The sequence below is a fragment of the Vitis vinifera genome, chromosome 10 (genome assembly GCF_030704535.1).
Source record: "Vitis vinifera cultivar Pinot Noir 40024 chromosome 10, ASM3070453v1".
Lineage (NCBI taxonomy): Eukaryota > Viridiplantae > Streptophyta > Magnoliopsida > Vitales > Vitaceae > Vitis > Vitis vinifera.
In genome coordinates this window covers 8,422,510-8,440,640 of record NC_081814.1, presented here as the reverse complement: position 1 = coordinate 8,440,640, position 18,131 = coordinate 8,422,510, and the positions used below count along the sequence as shown (strand labels likewise).

The 18,131-nt window shown below is 37.2% G+C and overlaps 1 protein-coding gene across 4 annotated transcripts in view; it reads right to left on the bottom strand.

Annotated features, from left to right (window-relative positions):
- Window positions 1-17,078, bottom strand: part of LOC100266961 (probable LRR receptor-like serine/threonine-protein kinase RFK1) — a 50,715-nt gene extending 33,637 nt beyond the window's left edge. For all 4 annotated transcript variants that reach the window (XM_010657269.3, XM_010657270.3, XM_019222529.2 and 1 more), the window contains exon 1: window positions 16,780-17,078. In XM_010657269.3, coding sequence (XP_010655571.1) covers window positions 16,780-16,870 — 91 coding nt within the window. In that variant the 5' untranslated portion in view covers window positions 16,871-17,078. The remainder of the gene's footprint in view (window positions 1-16,779) is intronic.
- Window positions 17,079-18,131: the final 1,053 nt, after the last annotated feature.

The window sequence follows — 18,131 nt, the reverse complement described above, 5'->3', positions numbered from 1 at the left end:
TCATCCCTTTGATTTACATTGATTAGCCTATTTATAGGCTTCTCTAAGAAATTCAAAGTCTACCTAGACTCTAATAACCTATTAGGACTCTAAAATTTGGAATAAGGAGGTTCTCGGAAATGTGACCACCAAGAAACTGGAGGCCTTGGCTCAGTTAGGGTTTTGGGATGCAAAGGAAAGGGAAAGAGCCCCCACTGTGGAGGAAACTAAGGTTAGAAGGGGTGTGGTGGAAGACTTAAAGAAATGGGCAGAGATGGAGGAAATGTTGTGGAGGCAAAAGTCTAGAGAGTTGTGGCTAAAAAAATGGGATAAAAACACTAGTTTCTTCCACAAAATGGCCAATGCTCATAGAAGAAGGAACTTTATGGCCAAGCTAAGGGTAGATGGTGTTTTGTTAGATGGGGAGGATAGTATCAAAGAAGCAGTCACAAATGCCTTTCAAAGAATTATGGCAAAAACAAGGGAGTGGCGACCGAGCTTAGATGGTCTAGCCTTTGACTGTCTGCAGCGTGCAAATTCTGAAGGTTTGGAGGCTACTTTCTTTGAAAAAGAGGTCCTTGAAGCTTTATCCAATTTGGGCAATAATAAGGCCCCGGGTCCGGATGGTTTTACCTTGATGTTTTAGCGGCACTATTGGGACTTTGTGAAACCTGAGGTAATGGGCTTTTTTTGCTGAATTATATGGTTTGGGGTCTTTTGAGAGGAGTTTGAATGCTATGCTCTTAGTCTTGGTGCCTAAGAAAGGGGGGTAGACGACCTAAAGGACTTTAGACCTATCAGTTTGGTTGGAGAACTCTACAAGCTTTTGACTAAGGTTCTAGCAAATAGGCTTAAAAAGGTCACCGACTTCTTAGTTTCAGATTTTCAGCATGCCTTTGTGGCAGGGAGACAAATTCTAGATGTTGTGTTGATTGCAAATAAGGCCATTGACTCTAGAATTAAGAATAATTTGAGAAGTGTCTTATGCAAACTGGACATCGAAAAGGTTTATGACCATGTTAATTGGAATTTTGTCTTGGCAATAACGAAGAAAATGGGGTTTGGCTCCAAGTAGATAGAATGGATCAGATGGTGTATTTCAACAATGTGCTTCTCTATTTTGGTAAATGGCTCCCCTTTAGGTTTTTTCCATAACTCTAGAGGGTTGAGACAAGGAGATCCCTTGTCTCCTAATTTTTCATCTTGGAAATGGAGACTCTTTCCTATTTGCTCTCTAAGGCAAATGAAGGTAGTTTCATTAATGGCTTTTTAGTCAAAGGGAAGAACGGTGTGGGAGTGGAGGTGTCACACTTGTTGTTTGCAAACGACACTCTAATCTTGTGTGATGCTAGTAAGGAAAACCTTGAGTATCTAAGTTGGGTTTTTATGTGGTTTGAGGCTTGTTCATGGCTGAAGATCAATTTGGGGAAAAGTGAGATGATTCCAATAGGGAATGTCCCAAATTTGGAGGAGCTTGTAGAGGTTTTAGGATGCAAGGTGGGAGCCCTCCCATCCACCTATCTTGGCCTCCCACTTGGAGCTCCCTATTAAGTTTTCTAAGGTTTGGGAAGGGATGGAGGAGAGGTTCCAGAAAAGGCTAGCTTGGTGGAAGCGATAGTACCTCTCAAAAGGCAGAAGACAAACCTTGATTAAGAGCACCTTATCTAGCTTACCGATATATTATATGTCCCTTTTTGTCATTCCTAAGAGGGTAGTAGCTAGATTGGCAAAAATTCAAAGGGATTTCCTTTGGGGTGGGAGGGCTCTAGTTAACAAACCCCATCTATTGAGTTGGTCAGTTGTTTGTTTGGAAAAAGTGAAAGGAGAGTTGGGATTTAGAAGTCTTGGAACCTTTACCTTTAATAAGGCCCTTTTGGGGAAGTGGTCTTGGAGATTTGCAACTAAAAGAAACCCTCTTTGGAAACAGGTAATTGTTGGCAAGTATGGGCAAGAAGATGAGGGTTGGTGCACGAATGAGGAGAGAGAGAGGTATGGAGTGGGGGTTTGGAAGGCACTCAGAAATGGTTGGGAGGACCTCAAAATTAGAATGCGTTTCAAGGTTGGTTCTAGAAACAGGGTGAAGTTCTGGAAGGATAGATAATGTGGGGATGTGCCGTTAAGGGATGCTTTCCCATACCTTTTTTCTATAGCTTTCTCTAAAGATGCTCGGGTGACTGATGCTTGGGATGGTGGTAGTTGGAATCCTAGGTTTATTAGACAATCGAATGATTGGGAGCTAGAGAAGGTAGACATCTTCTTTGAGAGGTTGTATGATCATGCTATTTCTATGGATATTGAGGATTCAGTGGAGTGGGTTGACACAAAGAGTAGTATTTTTTCTGTTAGGTCCTTCTATTCCTCCTTGGCTAGTAGGGGAGTGGATCATTTCCCTCATAGTATAATCTAGAACTCCTGCGTCTTGTTAGAGTTAGCTTCTTTGCTTGGGAGGCAACTTGGGCTAACATATTGACTCTAGATCAGCTCAAAAAGAGGGGGTGGAAGATGCCTAATAGATGCTACATGAGTAAAGAGAAAGAAGAAACGAGTGTTTATATTCTTCTTCATTGCCCAAAAGCTCGTATATTGTGGCAGCTTATTTTTGCTTTGTTCGATGTTCAATGGGTAATGAACTCTTCAGTGAGAGGTTTACTCTTGAGTTGGGGAGGCTTTTCTATTGGTAGAAAAAGAAAAAAGGCTTGGAAGGTTACTCCATTATGCCTTTTTTGGTCTATTTGGAGGGAAAGAAATAGGAGAGCTTTTGAAAATTGTGAATGTTCAGATCATTCTTTAAAAAGTTCTTTTTTTTTTGTATTTATTTTGGGATTGGGTAAGATTGTACATTGGGGAGGGCTCCTTGTCGATGTTTGATTTTGTAAATTGGTTAGAAGCTCCGTAAGGTGCGGTTGTTTTTGTGTATCTGTGCCTTTTTGTTTTTTGTTTCCTTGTATACATCGTGTATACTTTTCTTTTTAATACAATTACTTTTACTTATCAAAAAAATATAGATAAAAGGTTGGGTCGACTGTAGCTAATTTAGGACTAAATATGGGAACCTAATTACAAGCAAATTTCTAAGGAAGAAATAAGGAAAGAAATACAATCATACAAATCAATTACAATATTTACAAACAAATTATGGACAAAATTTGGCAAATCTTCCAATAATAGGACTATTTAAAAAACAAAATCACCAACTATATAATAAGAAGATGAGCCATTTTTGTGTTGACAAAGCTAATCATATAAATGATGACAAATGAATGGATGATGACATGGTCATATAATTATAGGAAACATCCGAATAGTGGGACCAAAGCTTGTTGCCTTACCACTTGGACACAACACATTTAGATATTTATTCAACACTAATGTTGTTATTAATTGTTGGCCAATTCCAATCCCGATATCTATGGAATAGATTACATTGTTGCTAGGATTTTGATATGTGTAGACATAGAATTAAATTGCATTTATACTACATATGATTCAATTAAGATAACTATGAAAGTATGATTTATTCTATTCTTTTGAGAACTTTTTGGTTAAGTGAAAGGACAAAGATTTTTAGGCAACTACACCATTCTAAGTTCCTTCCTCTTTGAGTGAATCTGTAACCTTCATTAGTAAATTCATTCTATGTGGTTTCCCTAATCAAACTAGAGGTTACCAAGGAACCATCCATAGTACTAAATATGGACTAGCATTCACACCAACTACACCTAACATGTGGCATGGGTGCATTAGGATGTTGGGCTCAATGTGGAAAGTACCATAGATTCCTAGGAGCATACCATGCTTCCTTGATTAATTAGGAAGATAAAAAAAACAGCAGTAGCAACTACAACAAGATGAATATGCAACAATAATTTAAGGGCGCATACCAAAATGGAAACCAAGTTCCCACTCACATCCCATGTAACAAGCTGCACCAAGTAAAAAGTGTAGAACAATTAGCTCATAAGGACCACCATTGCATAACCAATGGTGTAGCCACCCGCTTAAAGGCACTTAGCCCCTATTGATATACTAGTTTAGATGGACAATTTTGTTTTCTTTCTTATTGATTAGGATGTGACATACTTCCTTGTGTCTTATTAGTTAAAGCCTATTTGGCAATGCTTTTTAAAAGTGTTTCTAGTCCTAAAAACACTTGAAAGTGTTTTTAAGGTAAAAATTAGGTGTTTGGCAATATTTTGAAAAACACTTTTGAAACTTTAAAAAAACACTTCCAAGTGTTTTTTAGAGAAGCACTTAGGAGGTGTTTCTTTAAAAAAAAACACTTCAAAAAATTTCAAATATTCTTAAAATACCCTTTCTCGCTATCCTCCATTTTCCAAGCGTCGAACAAAAGGAGAACAAGATATGAAAAAATATGGGTCTGAAAAATTAAAATCATCTAAATAGCTCCATTCAGTTCCTAATGGTTTCGTGCCAAACACCTCCATTGAGTCAAAAGTGAATTTGTCGAACACCTTAATCATAATTTGTTTTATTCTAAAAAAAATGTTATATGATGTTATATGATGATTGATGTTTATTTATTAATCCAATTTTTTGTAAATATTTTTAAAAATTTTCTTATAATCATAAAAATAATTTTTTGAGTTTTTTAACAATATAAATGTTTATATATTTTTTATAATAAAAGTTTTTGATTTATTATTGTTGAAATTCGGCATTCAAAGATAGGGTTTTAATTTAGGAAAGTATTTTAGGAATAAAAAAGGAGAGATCATTTAGGATGATTCAGTTTCCTAATTTTAGGAGAGAATCAAGCTAGATTGATATTTTCTTATTCAATCATTTGTGTATATATATGTGTATGGTGTGTACCTAAAAAAATCAAAAAAGGAATTCAGAAATTCTTCATGGTATCAGAGCCAGTTTTCTGAAACCCTAATCCCTTCTGGCCACCTCTTATTCAGGCCATCATTCATTCCGGCCAAATCTCTCTGGCCATATCTCAATCCGACCATCTCTCTCTCTGGCCATCTCTCATTCCGGTCATCAGTCCCTGTTCTCAGAGCCAAGGGAGAAAACGTTTTCCGGACGGTCGAATCGTCGTCAGAAAACATTCACCGCCGACAATTTTTCCGGCGAACTTTTCCGACGACGATTTTTTCTACACCGCAAGGAGCGCCTGGAGGAGATCTCCAATTTTTCCCAAACTACAGGAGCCAGAAAACCATCCACGCGCCGTCCACGCGCGTTTTTCCGGCCGGCGACTGCATCTCACGCGCCAGCGCGTGAGCCACTTTCCGGCGACGCACTTCCTCCTCCAGGCTCGCCTGACGCCGACCAACCACCCTTCTTACCTGTTTTTGCCATCCGAGCCCTGCACGTGCCTCTTTTGGGGTTCTTTTGCCTCCGCGGGCCCTCCGATCAGTTTTTCCGGCGTCCTCTGACTATTTTTTCTCAACTCTAATCCCTGCACCTGCCTTGGGAAGTGTTCTTCTACCTTTCCGGTCCATGACAAAATACGGAATGGCATCATCACAAGTATCCAGCGTCACGTCACCAGAATCAGGGGGCAGATCTGAAATTCCAAACCTTGGTGGCAGTGATTCCTCTCCTATTCTCATCACAGGACACAAATTAAATGGCCATAACTATTTACAGTGGTCACAATCTGTGTTGCTGTTCATTTGCAGGAAAGGAAAGGATGAGTACCTCACTGGAGAAACAGCCATGCCAGAAACTACAGAACCGGGTTTCAGGAAGTGGAAGATTGAAAACAGCATGATCATGTCATGGCTTATCAATTCCATGAACAATGACATAGGTGAAAATTTCTTGCTGTTTGGGACTGCAAAGGACATTTGGGATGCAGCCAAAGAAACTTACTCAAGTTCTGAAAATATTTCAAAACTTTTTCAGGTTGAATCAGCCCTACATGACTTCCGCCAAGGAGAGCAGACAGTTACTCAGTATTATAACACACTCACAAGGTATTGGCAGCACCTTGACTTATTCGAGACTCACTCATGAAAATGTTCTGATGATGCAGCAACATACAGGAAAATTGTGGAACAAAAGAGACTGTTCAAGTTTTTCCTAGGACTAAACAGGGAATTGGATGATGTTAGAGGCCGAATCATGGGCATTAAACCCCTTCCAAGTCTCAGGGAGGCTTTTTCAGAGGTTAGGCGTGAAGAAAGTAGAAAGAAAGTGATGATGGGATCCAAAGAGCAACCTGCCCCAACATTGGATGTCTCTGCCCTTGCTGCTCGGTCATTTAATAGTAGTGGTGGAGATCGTCAGAAACGGGATAGGCCTTGGTGTGATTATTGTAAGAAACCAGGCCATTATAAGGAGACTTGCTGGAAGCTTCATGGCAAACCGGCTGATTGGAAACCAAAGCCACGGGTTGACAGAGATGGCAGAGCACACGTGGCTACCAACTCTGAGAGCACATCTGTTCCCGAGCCGAGTCCATTCAACAAAGAGCAGATGGAGATGCTACAGAAACTATTAAGCCAAGTTGGCAGTGGCAGTACTACCGGTGTAGCCTTCACTGCTAATCGAGGAGGAATAAAGTCGTGGATAGTGGACACAGGTGCTTCTGATCACATGACAGGAGATGCTGTCATTCTTCAAAATTACAAGCCAAGTAATGGTCATTCATCTGTCCATATTGCTGATGGTTCAAAGTCAAAAATTGTCGGGACAGGTTCTATAAAACTTACTAAAGACTTATATCTTGACTCTGTCCTCCATGTTCCAAACTTGGATTGTAATCTTTTGTCCATTAGCAAATTGGCCTGTGATCTCCAATGTGTTACTAAATTCTATCCAAACTCGTATGTTTTTCAGGACTTGAAATCGGGGAAGATGATTGGCAGTGCTGAACTGTGTTTTGGGCTCTACCTCCTCTCATGTGGCCAATTCTCAAACTAAGTCTCTCAAGCAAGTTGCATACAGTCTCAGAGTATGTTAGAGTCCTTCAATTCTGTGTCAAATTCTAAGATCAATAAAGATAGTGAGATTATAATGTTACACTATCGCCTTGGTCATCCTAGCTTTGTTTACCTAGCAAAATTGTTTCCCAAATTATTTATCAATAAAAATCCAACATCTTATCATTGTGAAATTTGTCAGTTTGCAAAGCATACTCGAACAGTATATCCTCAAATCCCATACAAACCTTCGACTGTTTTCTCTCTAGTACATAGTGATGTGTGGGGTCCCTCCCGAATAAAAAATATTTCTGGCACTCGATGGTTTGTGACATTCGTTGATGATCATACACGGGTAACATGGGTTTTCCTTATGAAAGAAAAGTCAGAGGTCGGGCACATTTTTCAAACCTTCAATCTTATGGTTCAAAATCAATTCAATTCCAAAATTCAAGTCCTCAAGTCAGATAATGCAAAGGAATACTTTACTAGTAGTCTCAGTACTTATCTTCAAAATCACGGCATTATCCACATAAGTTCTTGCGTTGACACCCCACAACAAAATGGGGTGGCTGAACGCAAGAATAGACATCTCTTGGAGGTTGCCCGGTGCCTTATGTTTTCCTCTAATGTTCCAAACCATTTCTGGGGGGAAGCTATTCTCACAGCTACCTATTTGTTTAACCGTATGCCATCCAGAGTGCTTACCTTTCAATCCCCACGTCAACTTTTCTTAAAACAATTTCCTCACACCCGTGCAGCCTCTTCTAATTTACCACTCAAAGTATTTGGTTGCACGGCATTCATTCATGTGTATCCTCAAAATCGTAGCAAATTTGCTCCTCGAGAAAATAAGTGCATTTTCCTAGGGTATTCTCCAACCCAAAAAGGGTACAAATGCTATTCTCCAACCAACAAAAGATTTTACACCACCATGGACGTCTCTTTCTTTCAACATGTCTTCTTCTATCCCAAATCTCATGTTCAGGGGGAGAGCATGAATGAACATCAAGTTTGGAAGTCTCTTCTTGAGGGTGTACCTTCTTTTCACTCAGAGTCACCAAATCCTTCCCAATTCGCGCCCACTGAGTTGTCCACACCCATGCCGTCATCAGTCCAGCTAGCCCAGCACACAAATGTTCCTTCTCCCATGACCATCCAGTCTCCCATGCCTATTCAACCTATAGCCCCACAACTTGCTAATGAGAACTTACAAGTTTACATCAGGAGGAGGAAAAGACAGGAATTAGAGCACGGATCACAGTCAACATGTGGCCAATATATTGACTCCAATTCAAGTCTTCCTGAAGAGAACATAGGTGAGGATAGGGCTGGAGAGGTGTTAATTCCCAACATTGATGATTCTACTCTGCCGATTGCATTGAGGAAGGGTGTTAGGAGATGTACAGATCATCCAATTGGGAATTATGTTACGTATGAAGGGCTATCACCATCTTACAGAGCATTTGCTACTTCTCTTGATGATACTCAGGTTCCCAACACAATACAAGAGGCATTAAAAATTTCAGAATGGAAGAAGGCAGTACAAGATGAGATTGATGCACTTGAGAAGAATGGGACGTGGACTATCATAGATTTGCCGGTTGGGAGGCCCGTGGGGTGCAAGTGGATTTTCACCATAAAATACAAAGCAGATGGATCAGTCGAGAGATTCAAGGCTCGTTTGGTAGCTAGAGGGTTTACACAATCCTATGGGATAGACTATCAGGAGACTTTTGCTCCTATTGCAAAACTGAACACTATCAGGATTCTTCTCTCATTGGCTGTCAATCAAGATTGGTGCTTGCAACAACTGGACATAAAAAATGCGTTTCTGAATGGTGACCTAGAAGAGGAAGTCTACATGGAAATACCACCTGGTTTCTAAGAAAGTATGGCAAAGAATCAGGTTTGCAAACTCCAAAAATCCTTGTACGGCCTTAAACAATCTCCCCGAGCCTGGTTTGATAGATTCACAAAAGCAGTCCTGAAGCTGGGCTACAAACAAGGTCAGGCTGATCATACTCTATTTGTCAAGAAGTCTCATGCCGGGAAAATGGCCATATTGATAATCTATGTCGATGATATTATTCTATCTGGGAATGATATGGAGGAATTACAGAATTTGAAGAAGTATTTGTCAGAAGAGTTTGAAGTTAAAGACCTTGGAAATTTGAAATATTTCCTTGGTATGGAAGTGGCTAGATCAAGGAAGGGAATTGTAGTCTCTCAAAGAAAATACATACTCGATCTTCTTAAGGAGACCGGTATGCTTGGATGCAAACCAATTGATACTCCTATGGATAGTCAGAAGAAACTTGGTATCGAGAAAGAAAGTACACCGGTAGACAGGGGGAGATATCAGTGGCTTGTCGGGCGCTTGATTTATCTCTCACACACTCGGCCAGATATTGGCTTTGCAGTGAGTGCTGTAAGTCAATTCATGCACAGCCCCACTAAGGAACACATGGAAGCAGTCTACAGGATTCTTAGATATTTAAAAATGACACCAGGGAAAGGTCTATTCTTCAGAAAGACAGAGAACCGTGACACTGAAGTATACTCAGATGCGGATTGGGCAGGAAACATCATTGACAGGCGGTCCACTTCTGGATATTGTTCTTTTGTCTGGGGAAATCTTGTTACTTGGAGGAGTAAGAAGCAATCAGTTGTAGCCAGAAGTAGTGCAGAAGCTGAGTACAAAGCTCTTGCACAGGGAATTTGTGAAGGGATTTGGATAAAAAGGATTCTTAGTGAACTGGGACAAACGAGTTCATCTCCAATTCTGATGATGTGTGATAATCAGGCAGCTATAAGCATAGCAAAGAACCCCGTGCATCATGATAGGACCAAGCATGTTGAGATTGACAGACACTTCATCACAGAGAAGGTGACTAGTGAGACGGTTAAATTGAACTATGTTCCTACCAAGCACCAAACCGCAGACATCCTCACCAAAGCTTTACCTAGGCCTAACTTCGAAGACTTAACTTGCAAGCTGGGATTATATGATATATATTCTCCAGCTTGAGGGGGAGTGTTGAAATTCGGCATTCAAAGTTAGGGTTTTAATTTAGGAAAGTATTTTAGGAATAAAAAAGGAGAGATCATTTAGGATGATTCAGTTTCCTAATTTTAGGAGAGAATCAAGCTAGATTGATATTTTCTTATTCAGTCATTTGTGTATATATATGTGTATGGTGTGTACCTAAAAAAATCAAAAAAGGAATTCAGAAATTCTTCAATTATAATATTTTTCTTTTTGTAATAAATGTCCTTTTTAGTAATTTATTATTATTAAAAGTGTTTTTGTACTTATATGACATATTATTAAAAACACTATTAGAATCATTTTTCTAGATTTTCACAAAAGTGTTTTTCACAAAAGTGCTATAGAAGAAAACACTTCTAGTAAAAACACTTCGACCAGAAGCATTGCCAAACGAGTTCTTACAAAACAACTTTGAATTTCATCAAGCTTGATTTTGGACTACGTCAAAGTTGTCACCTTCAAGATAGCTACGTATTTAAGATAGGTAAAACTTATGGAATGACTAAAACAAGAAATTATGGTGGAAATTTTGGAGGAAATGCATGAGAAACAATGTTCGGATTGGTTTTTAGTGGGAACGTTTAAATGCCCAATAAGGAGCATTCAAATGTTTTTTCTTATATAGGTAATAAGAAGCATTCAAATGTGTAGCATGACAGTCAAACATCAAACGTCCAACAAGACAATCGACATCAAATGTTCAACCCAATGTTCAAGCACTCCCTACAGGGCATTCGAATATTGGTTCTTTGTTTTTCTTCCTTCACACGTGTTTGAAAAAGGTCGCATAAGAGTATACACAATGTATACCATATGCGCCAAAAAAGGATTAAGGAGAATGTCAATTCATTTGTATTCTGTGCATGAAGCATGGGGAATCAGCAGATCACATTTTCCTTCATTCTTCCTTGATGATTGGGTTGTGGCACAGATTATTTCAGTTAGCTAAGACGGATTGGGTCCCCCCAAGGAGCATCTTTGACATGATGTCCATCAAATTTAATGGTTTTGGTTCATCTAAGAGGGGGGTAGTTTTGTGGTAAGCTGCGAGCATCGCTCTAATTCGGGTTGTGTGGTGGGAAAGAAACGCAAGGATTTTTTAGGATAAAGCAAGGAATTCAGAGTATTTTTGGGACTCTATTGTTTTCCTTGCTTCTCTTTGGGCTTTCTGTTCCAAGGTTTTTAAGGGGACTCCCCTTAATGTGTTACAACTTGATTGGTTAGCGGTGTGTACTCCATAAGGAATGGTCCATTATAGAGAGTTCGCTTGTTTTACAGTGTAATTTTCTTGTAGTTTAGTTTTCTTTGGCGGGAGGATTTCTCATCCTTCTTATTGTACTTTTTATCTATCAATATATCTCTGTGTCGTTTCCAATAAAAAAAAAAAAGAATGTCAATTCATTTTATGTGTAGTTTCATTCCGACTTCATGTTTTTAGGGGAGATTTGGTAAAATTAAAGGTTTGATTGTTCCCAAAACTAGCTCTAGGTTTTTTCCAAGAATAAAAAGGATAATTTTGTTGAAATTTGTGACACTAGAGAATATATTCATTCATTAAGCTTGAGTCTCCATCTCTCAAAACTTTCAAAATCGCTCTTGAAAGTATCTATTGACCATAAACTAAGGAGCATGAGGGAGTGTTGCATCAAGGACAAGGAAGAGGAGTATAGGTGTTGACAATATAAGACCCTAGGAGAAGGTCTCAGGTAAAATTGTAGACAATTTTCTCATATTTAGTGGATTATTTAAGGGTTGAGAAACAAACTATGGTTTTTTTACACCTCAATGTTTTCTAGGGGGTTTTTCAACATTAAAATGATGTGTCTTATTGTATAATTGGAAATCTTGTGCATGAGATTATTAACTTATTGATCATAATTGAACTCTTGAAATAAAAATTTTAGCGTTGAGGATAATCACTTGGACTACCTTCCCCCCTTCTTCCAGGTAATTTCATGTCAAGACATAAAAATTATTTTAAACCCCTATACAGGTAAGAAAAAATTAAGCTTTAACCATTATTTAGAGCCTTTTCAAAATCAATGGGAAATAATTTGGTTGATGAAGTAGAGATTTTAGCATTTTTGGAAGGCTTCTCGCATGTCAAGGCCATGAGTAGCGGGTATGGAAGTGATACTGTTGGAGTGAATCTTAGATGGCCAGTTTTAGGGCAATTGTTGCCCTTGAGGCCTAACTTAAGTGATAAAAGGTGGAGGTTTGAGGTTCAAGTCCTAACAAGGACAAAAATTTAACATCAAAAAAAGAGAAGAAAAAAAGGGTTTTAAGATAATTAAGGGCTGATTGAAGTTTAAAGCATACAAGGATGGGTCATCATAAAACCTTAGCCCTGCCCACCAACCGTAAGTAATGACCCTAATGTTAATCCTAGAAATAGCTTAGATGTGGATTAAGAAAACTTAGGGAGTTTTTGAACTTACAAATAGTCGGTGATATATATGAATCTCCCAAATTTGTGTAGACTTATGTTAATACTCCACAAGGAATGTAAGAGTAATCAAATTTTTTAATAAAGTGTTTTCTTTTAATTTTGGAACCATTATACTAATTCCCCTAAGTCCTATTGTTTCCATAGTAGTTAGAAACATTCTTTAGGATTTTTACATATACCCAATTGTGTCATCCACATCTAACCAAATCATAGACATTGCAAAAAGTAGCCATTTGATTGGTGTCGAAGAAAATTTTTCAGCACATTTACTAAAAAAATCTCTTCAAGGGAAACAAATTCAAAGAGCTTCTCTTACATGGAAAAAAGAAAACAGACAAGAAAATACTGTCAAGCAAATTAAAGTATAGAACACATTGAAACAGTAAAACATTCCCAAACTGAAACTCAAATCCCTTTCTTTTTAAGTTGGTGAGACAGCTATCATATACTAATAAATACCACAAACCAGGCAGCAATGTTAGTTGCTATTGACTGATGACAAATAACTCATTGAGCCCATACTTTCTTGTGTAGAAAGCACTCCTCGACCAGAAAGAAAACAACAGTTACCAAAATATGAAATTTTCGATAAATGAGGTAGAACCAGCAAATCTTTGCATAAGATAGGATGATAATGTAGGAAGAGTGTAAATAATTTCTATTTTTATTTTTGGGAATTATTTTTAATTTTAATTTATTTTATTCTATGAGTCTTAGATTTTTGGGAAGTGTTCTATTGAGAATTATTTATTATTTTTATTTTATTTTATTTTATTCTATTAGTGTTATATTTTTAGGAAGAGTCCTATTGGGATTGTGCTAGTGGAGTCTCATTCCTTTTATAAGTAGATTCCCCTTCCACTTTGTGTCATCTGCTAATTACAAGTAGATTCCCATTGGGACTTAGTGGCCTATAAAAACAGGTCACCCCTCTTTACACTAAAATACCAATTTTTCAAAGAGTTTTTTCAAGGAGTTTTTCAGGGAGCATTTTCATACATCTATTTGGAGGAATTTATTCAAAAAAAACTTGAGTTGTACACATCTTGCTTACAGAGTGCACCTAATGCGAGATCTGGCTGTTGAATCCTAGAGATAGACCACTGGTACCCTAGTGCACCGAGTTCATCTTCGAGGAGGGTGGATCTATTTCAAGGACAATGTTTGTCATGCCTTAGCCGATAAGTTTTTCTTTTTATTCATTCTGTTCTTTGTTTGTGTCTTTTGGGCTAGTCTTTTGTTTCCATACCCTTAAACTCCAACAATCTTGAAATATTTCCAAATGGAAGCTTCCCTAGTTCATACTCATCTTGACACCTCTAAAATTGATCCCTTCAATGGGACATTCTTTAAGAGATGGCAGGAAAGGGTTTTCTCTACAATTGATGTAGTGAACTTGGGACACATTTTGACTTACTTAAAACCTTTGATGCAATGTTGGTAAGTTCAAGAGCACCCTTGAACTTGTGGGGGGAAGTTATTCTATCCACATGTCATATTCAAAATAGAATACCTTACGAGAAAAAGGTGTGTAAGTTGGTTAAATCACTATATGGGTTAAAACAAGCTCCCAAACAATGGCACAACAAGTTTGATCATGTGTTAGTAACTAATGGATATTTCATTAATGATGCTGATAAGTGTATCTACAACAAATATGAGGATAACACATGTGTAATCATCTGCCTTTATGTTAATGACATGCTGATCTTTGAAACTAACCAAAAGGTTGTGTGTGAGACCAAGAAATTCCTAGGTTCTAAGTTTGATATGAAAGACCTAGGAGAGGCAGAGGCGATTCTAGGAATTAAAATAACTAGAACGCCTAATGGGCTTAAACTTTCTCAAGAGCACTATGTTGAAAAGATCCTAAGGAAGTTTGAACACTTGGATTATAAACCAGTATCAACTCCTTATGATCCTAGCTCACAGCTGAAGAAAAATAGAGAACATAGTGTTGCCCAAATAGAGTATGCTCAGATCATAGGGAGTCTAATGTACTTAATGAATTGTACCAAACCTAACATTGCTTATGCAGTAGGTAGATTGAGTCGGTACACCCAAAGTCCTAATCAGGACCATTGGACTGTTGTTCATAGAGTCCTTAAGTATTTGAGAGGCACCATTAACTATGGTTTGTGCTTTAGTGGATTTTCAAGTGTCCTTTAAGGATTTAATGATGCAAATTGGATCTCGGATTCAGATGAGATGAAATCTACTAGTGGATATGCTTTCATCCTTGGTGGGAGTGCAGTTTCTTGGAAGTCTGCCAAGCAAACTTGCATTACTCGGTCTACTATGAAGACTGAGTTTATTGCCTTAGAAAAGGCAAGTTCTGAAGCTAAGTGGCTTAGAAACCTCTTAGCAGATATCCCTTTATGGACAAGACCAACCCTGTTTGTGTCTATGCGTTGTGATAGCCAAGTTGTAATTGCTAAGGTTAAGAGTAAAATATTTAATGGGAAGAACAGGCATATACGCCTAAGGCACAATATTGTGCGGCAACCCCTTGAAACAGGGGTTATATCCCTAGAATTTGTGAGGTCAGAGTTGAATTTGGCCGATCCTTTGACCAAACCACTAAATAAGAAACTAGTAAGAGAAACATCGAGGGGAATGTGGCTTATGCCTATTATAAAAGTCAAGAGTGGTGGTAACCCAATCTATTAGAATGAAAATTCCATGAAGTAGGTTCATATGGGTAATAACAAATCACTTGTTGACTTGAGGTGCTCTATCAACTCTAATTGTATGAGAGTTCATCCCTATGGTGTAGATAGAGTGTATTCTGCATTGACTAAAGTTGAGTGTTTACTCTTAATGAATACCATATTCCTTATGGATGGTATGTTTAAATGCAGAACATACTTGATGGATTCACCTATATGAGAGTAGAGGTGGGGCCACTTCCTATGAGAACTTAAGCAAGTTCTCTAGAGCTCTCATGAATATCCAGGCAAGGCACATGACCTATTTGTGCCAACCTATTTTGTACAGCTCGTAGTGTAGTCGAGAAAACCAATGTGGATAAAAGTCCCTTGAGTTACATAAAGAAACACTGGTTCATAGAAATTTATTTTCACCATGTTTTGTAATTCAATACCTATTTGTCCTAAGACTGGTTCATAGCCTTTGAGTACCAGTACTGATGCATTGGATTCTTTTTTCCTCCAAATAAAAAAAAATAAAAAAATAAAAAAATTACGTTTACTCTCTGTGGGGGATTGTAGGAAGAGTGTAAATAATTTCTATTTTTATTTTTTGGAATTATTTTTAATTTTAATTTATTTTATCCTATGAGTCTTATATTTTTGGGAAGTGTTCTATTGAGAATTATTTATTATTTTTATTTTATTTTATTCTATTAGTGTTATATTTTTGGGAAGAGTCCTATTGAGATTGTGTTAGTGGAGTCTCATTCTTTTTATAAGTAGATTCGCCTTCCACTTTGTGTCATCTCCTAATTACAAGTAGATTCCTTTTGGGACTGTGTTAGTGACCTATAAAAGCAGGTCACCCCTCACTCTCTTAACATGAATATGAATACCAATTTTTCAGATAATTTTCCAGAGAGTTTTTCAAAGAGTATTTTCATACATCTATTTGGAAGAATTTATTCAAAAACCTGAGTTGTACACATCTCACTTTTAGAGTGCACCTAATGCTAGTTGTTGAATCCTGGAAGTAGACCACTGGTACCATAGGGCACCGAGTTCGTCTTCGAGGAGGGTGGATTAAGGACAATATTTGTCACGCCTTAACTGATAAGTTTTTCTTTTTATTCATTCTATTCTTTGTTTGTGTCTTTTGGGTAATCTTTCGTTTCCATACCCTTAAACTTCAACAGATAAAACTATTTGATTAGTAGGCACTAGGCAGTTCACTATTTGTACTACACTTTCCTCCACCTAACAATCCTCCTTGCTCCAGATTCAACGGTTCTCTTCTCAATCCACCACAAAAGCAAGGACCGAGGGCATTCTAGTAATTTAGTTTCTGCTGCTCCGTAACCGTTGATAAATCCAAGAAACCATGAGGTGTGAGGTAGAACATGACACCCCTAAAAGGTGAAAATGCCCTAATCCTCTGTTTGGTTGCCTAGAAAAGATAGGAAAATTCCAATTTTTAAAAAAGAAAAACAAAATTCGTTCTCATCGCTTCACGTGGTTTGGTTTCCAATGAACCATTCCCTTTCCTTTTTCTGAAAACAAAAAACAACAGTCGTAGTACCTTTCCCTTTCCCCTTCCCCTCCCCTGTTCCCTCAGCAACAAAAGTAGAAAAAATCCAAAAGTTTCCTCAACCAACACAAACAAAGAAAGCACAACAACACCCAAAACACACAATTCCTTGTTCCAATTGCCCCATTTTCAAGGCAACCAAACAAAGCCAGAAATGAGCGTACCTTCGCTTTGGGGCAGCTTGGAGTGAACAAAACCGCAGCAGGAAGTGAGTGCAAGAATAATCCAGTAAGGAACAACGTGGAATCCAACCATGATGTTTTGATACTGCAGACTATCGTTGGAGCGTGAAGTATCCAAGGAGTAGTTCAGTTCATAATCCAAGGAATACTCTGATTCAACGCTTTTACATGGTTAGTGCAGAATGGCCAGCCTTCAGCCCGAAGCCGACAGAATGAAAAGTAATGTCTATCCATTGGTTGAGTTGATATGCACAGTTCTTCCAACGGAAATTACGAGTTTGGTCCCAATTTCCTAGCCAGCGTCCTTCGCCTAAAAATCTCAGCCTCCAAGCAGATGGGTGACGTGTTCAGATAAAACAAAATTTGACAAAAGTAATTAACCTTTGGTAATTATTTTTTAGAATAATTTTTTATTTTTTAAAATAAAAGAATTAAAAAACAATACTTTTTGACAATTAGACAACAGAAAATCCCTTTTTTTTTACTCGCAAAAAAAAAAAAATTATAGAACAGCTTTGAATTATTTTTATTTATTTTATGAGATTATTTTTAAAATAATTGTATAAATATAAAAATTAATTAAATATAAAATATTATATTAAAAATTATTTTTTAAATATATAAAACTCAATAAGGCTTTTATTTTACAAAACATCATATAATAGTTTTTAAAACCTATCATAAAAAGTTAAAAACTACTTTTTAAAACTATTAAACAAACTTAAGATATTTTTATAATATTTTTAACTTATTACTCAAAATCCATAATCTGCTATTAAGAGGGGGAGTCATATTGTTTAATTTTTATTTAAATCTTAACATTAAGTTCAATTCCAGGTACTAAAAAACCAAAAATGCTAAAAATAATATCATATTTGATTTTACTTTGTAGAGAAGAATGTCAAATATGATTAATATTAAGGAAAAAAGTGAAAATAGGCAATAAGAAAATAAGAACACATATTGACTTGAAAAAGCTTAAACCACGAATGTAAAAGAAGAAAAATCCACTATGTAAAAAATTTATACAAAAAGGGAGAATCGAGTAGCTATTACATAAAACTACAAACCTCTCAAAAAATCTCATAATTTTTTCTTCATCACATATATTGCATCACACCATAACCTTTTCAGGTCAAACTAAATAGAATTTGGATCACCAAACTCTAACAATTAAAAATTTATACATTTCAAATTATTTAATTTTTATATAAAATAAATTAGATAAATTTAAAATGATATGTAAAAAATTGATTGAAATTATATATATTTTTATTTTTATTCACTTTCTCTTCTTTTCTCGTGAGAATCATATTTTTTTACCAGTGATGCGT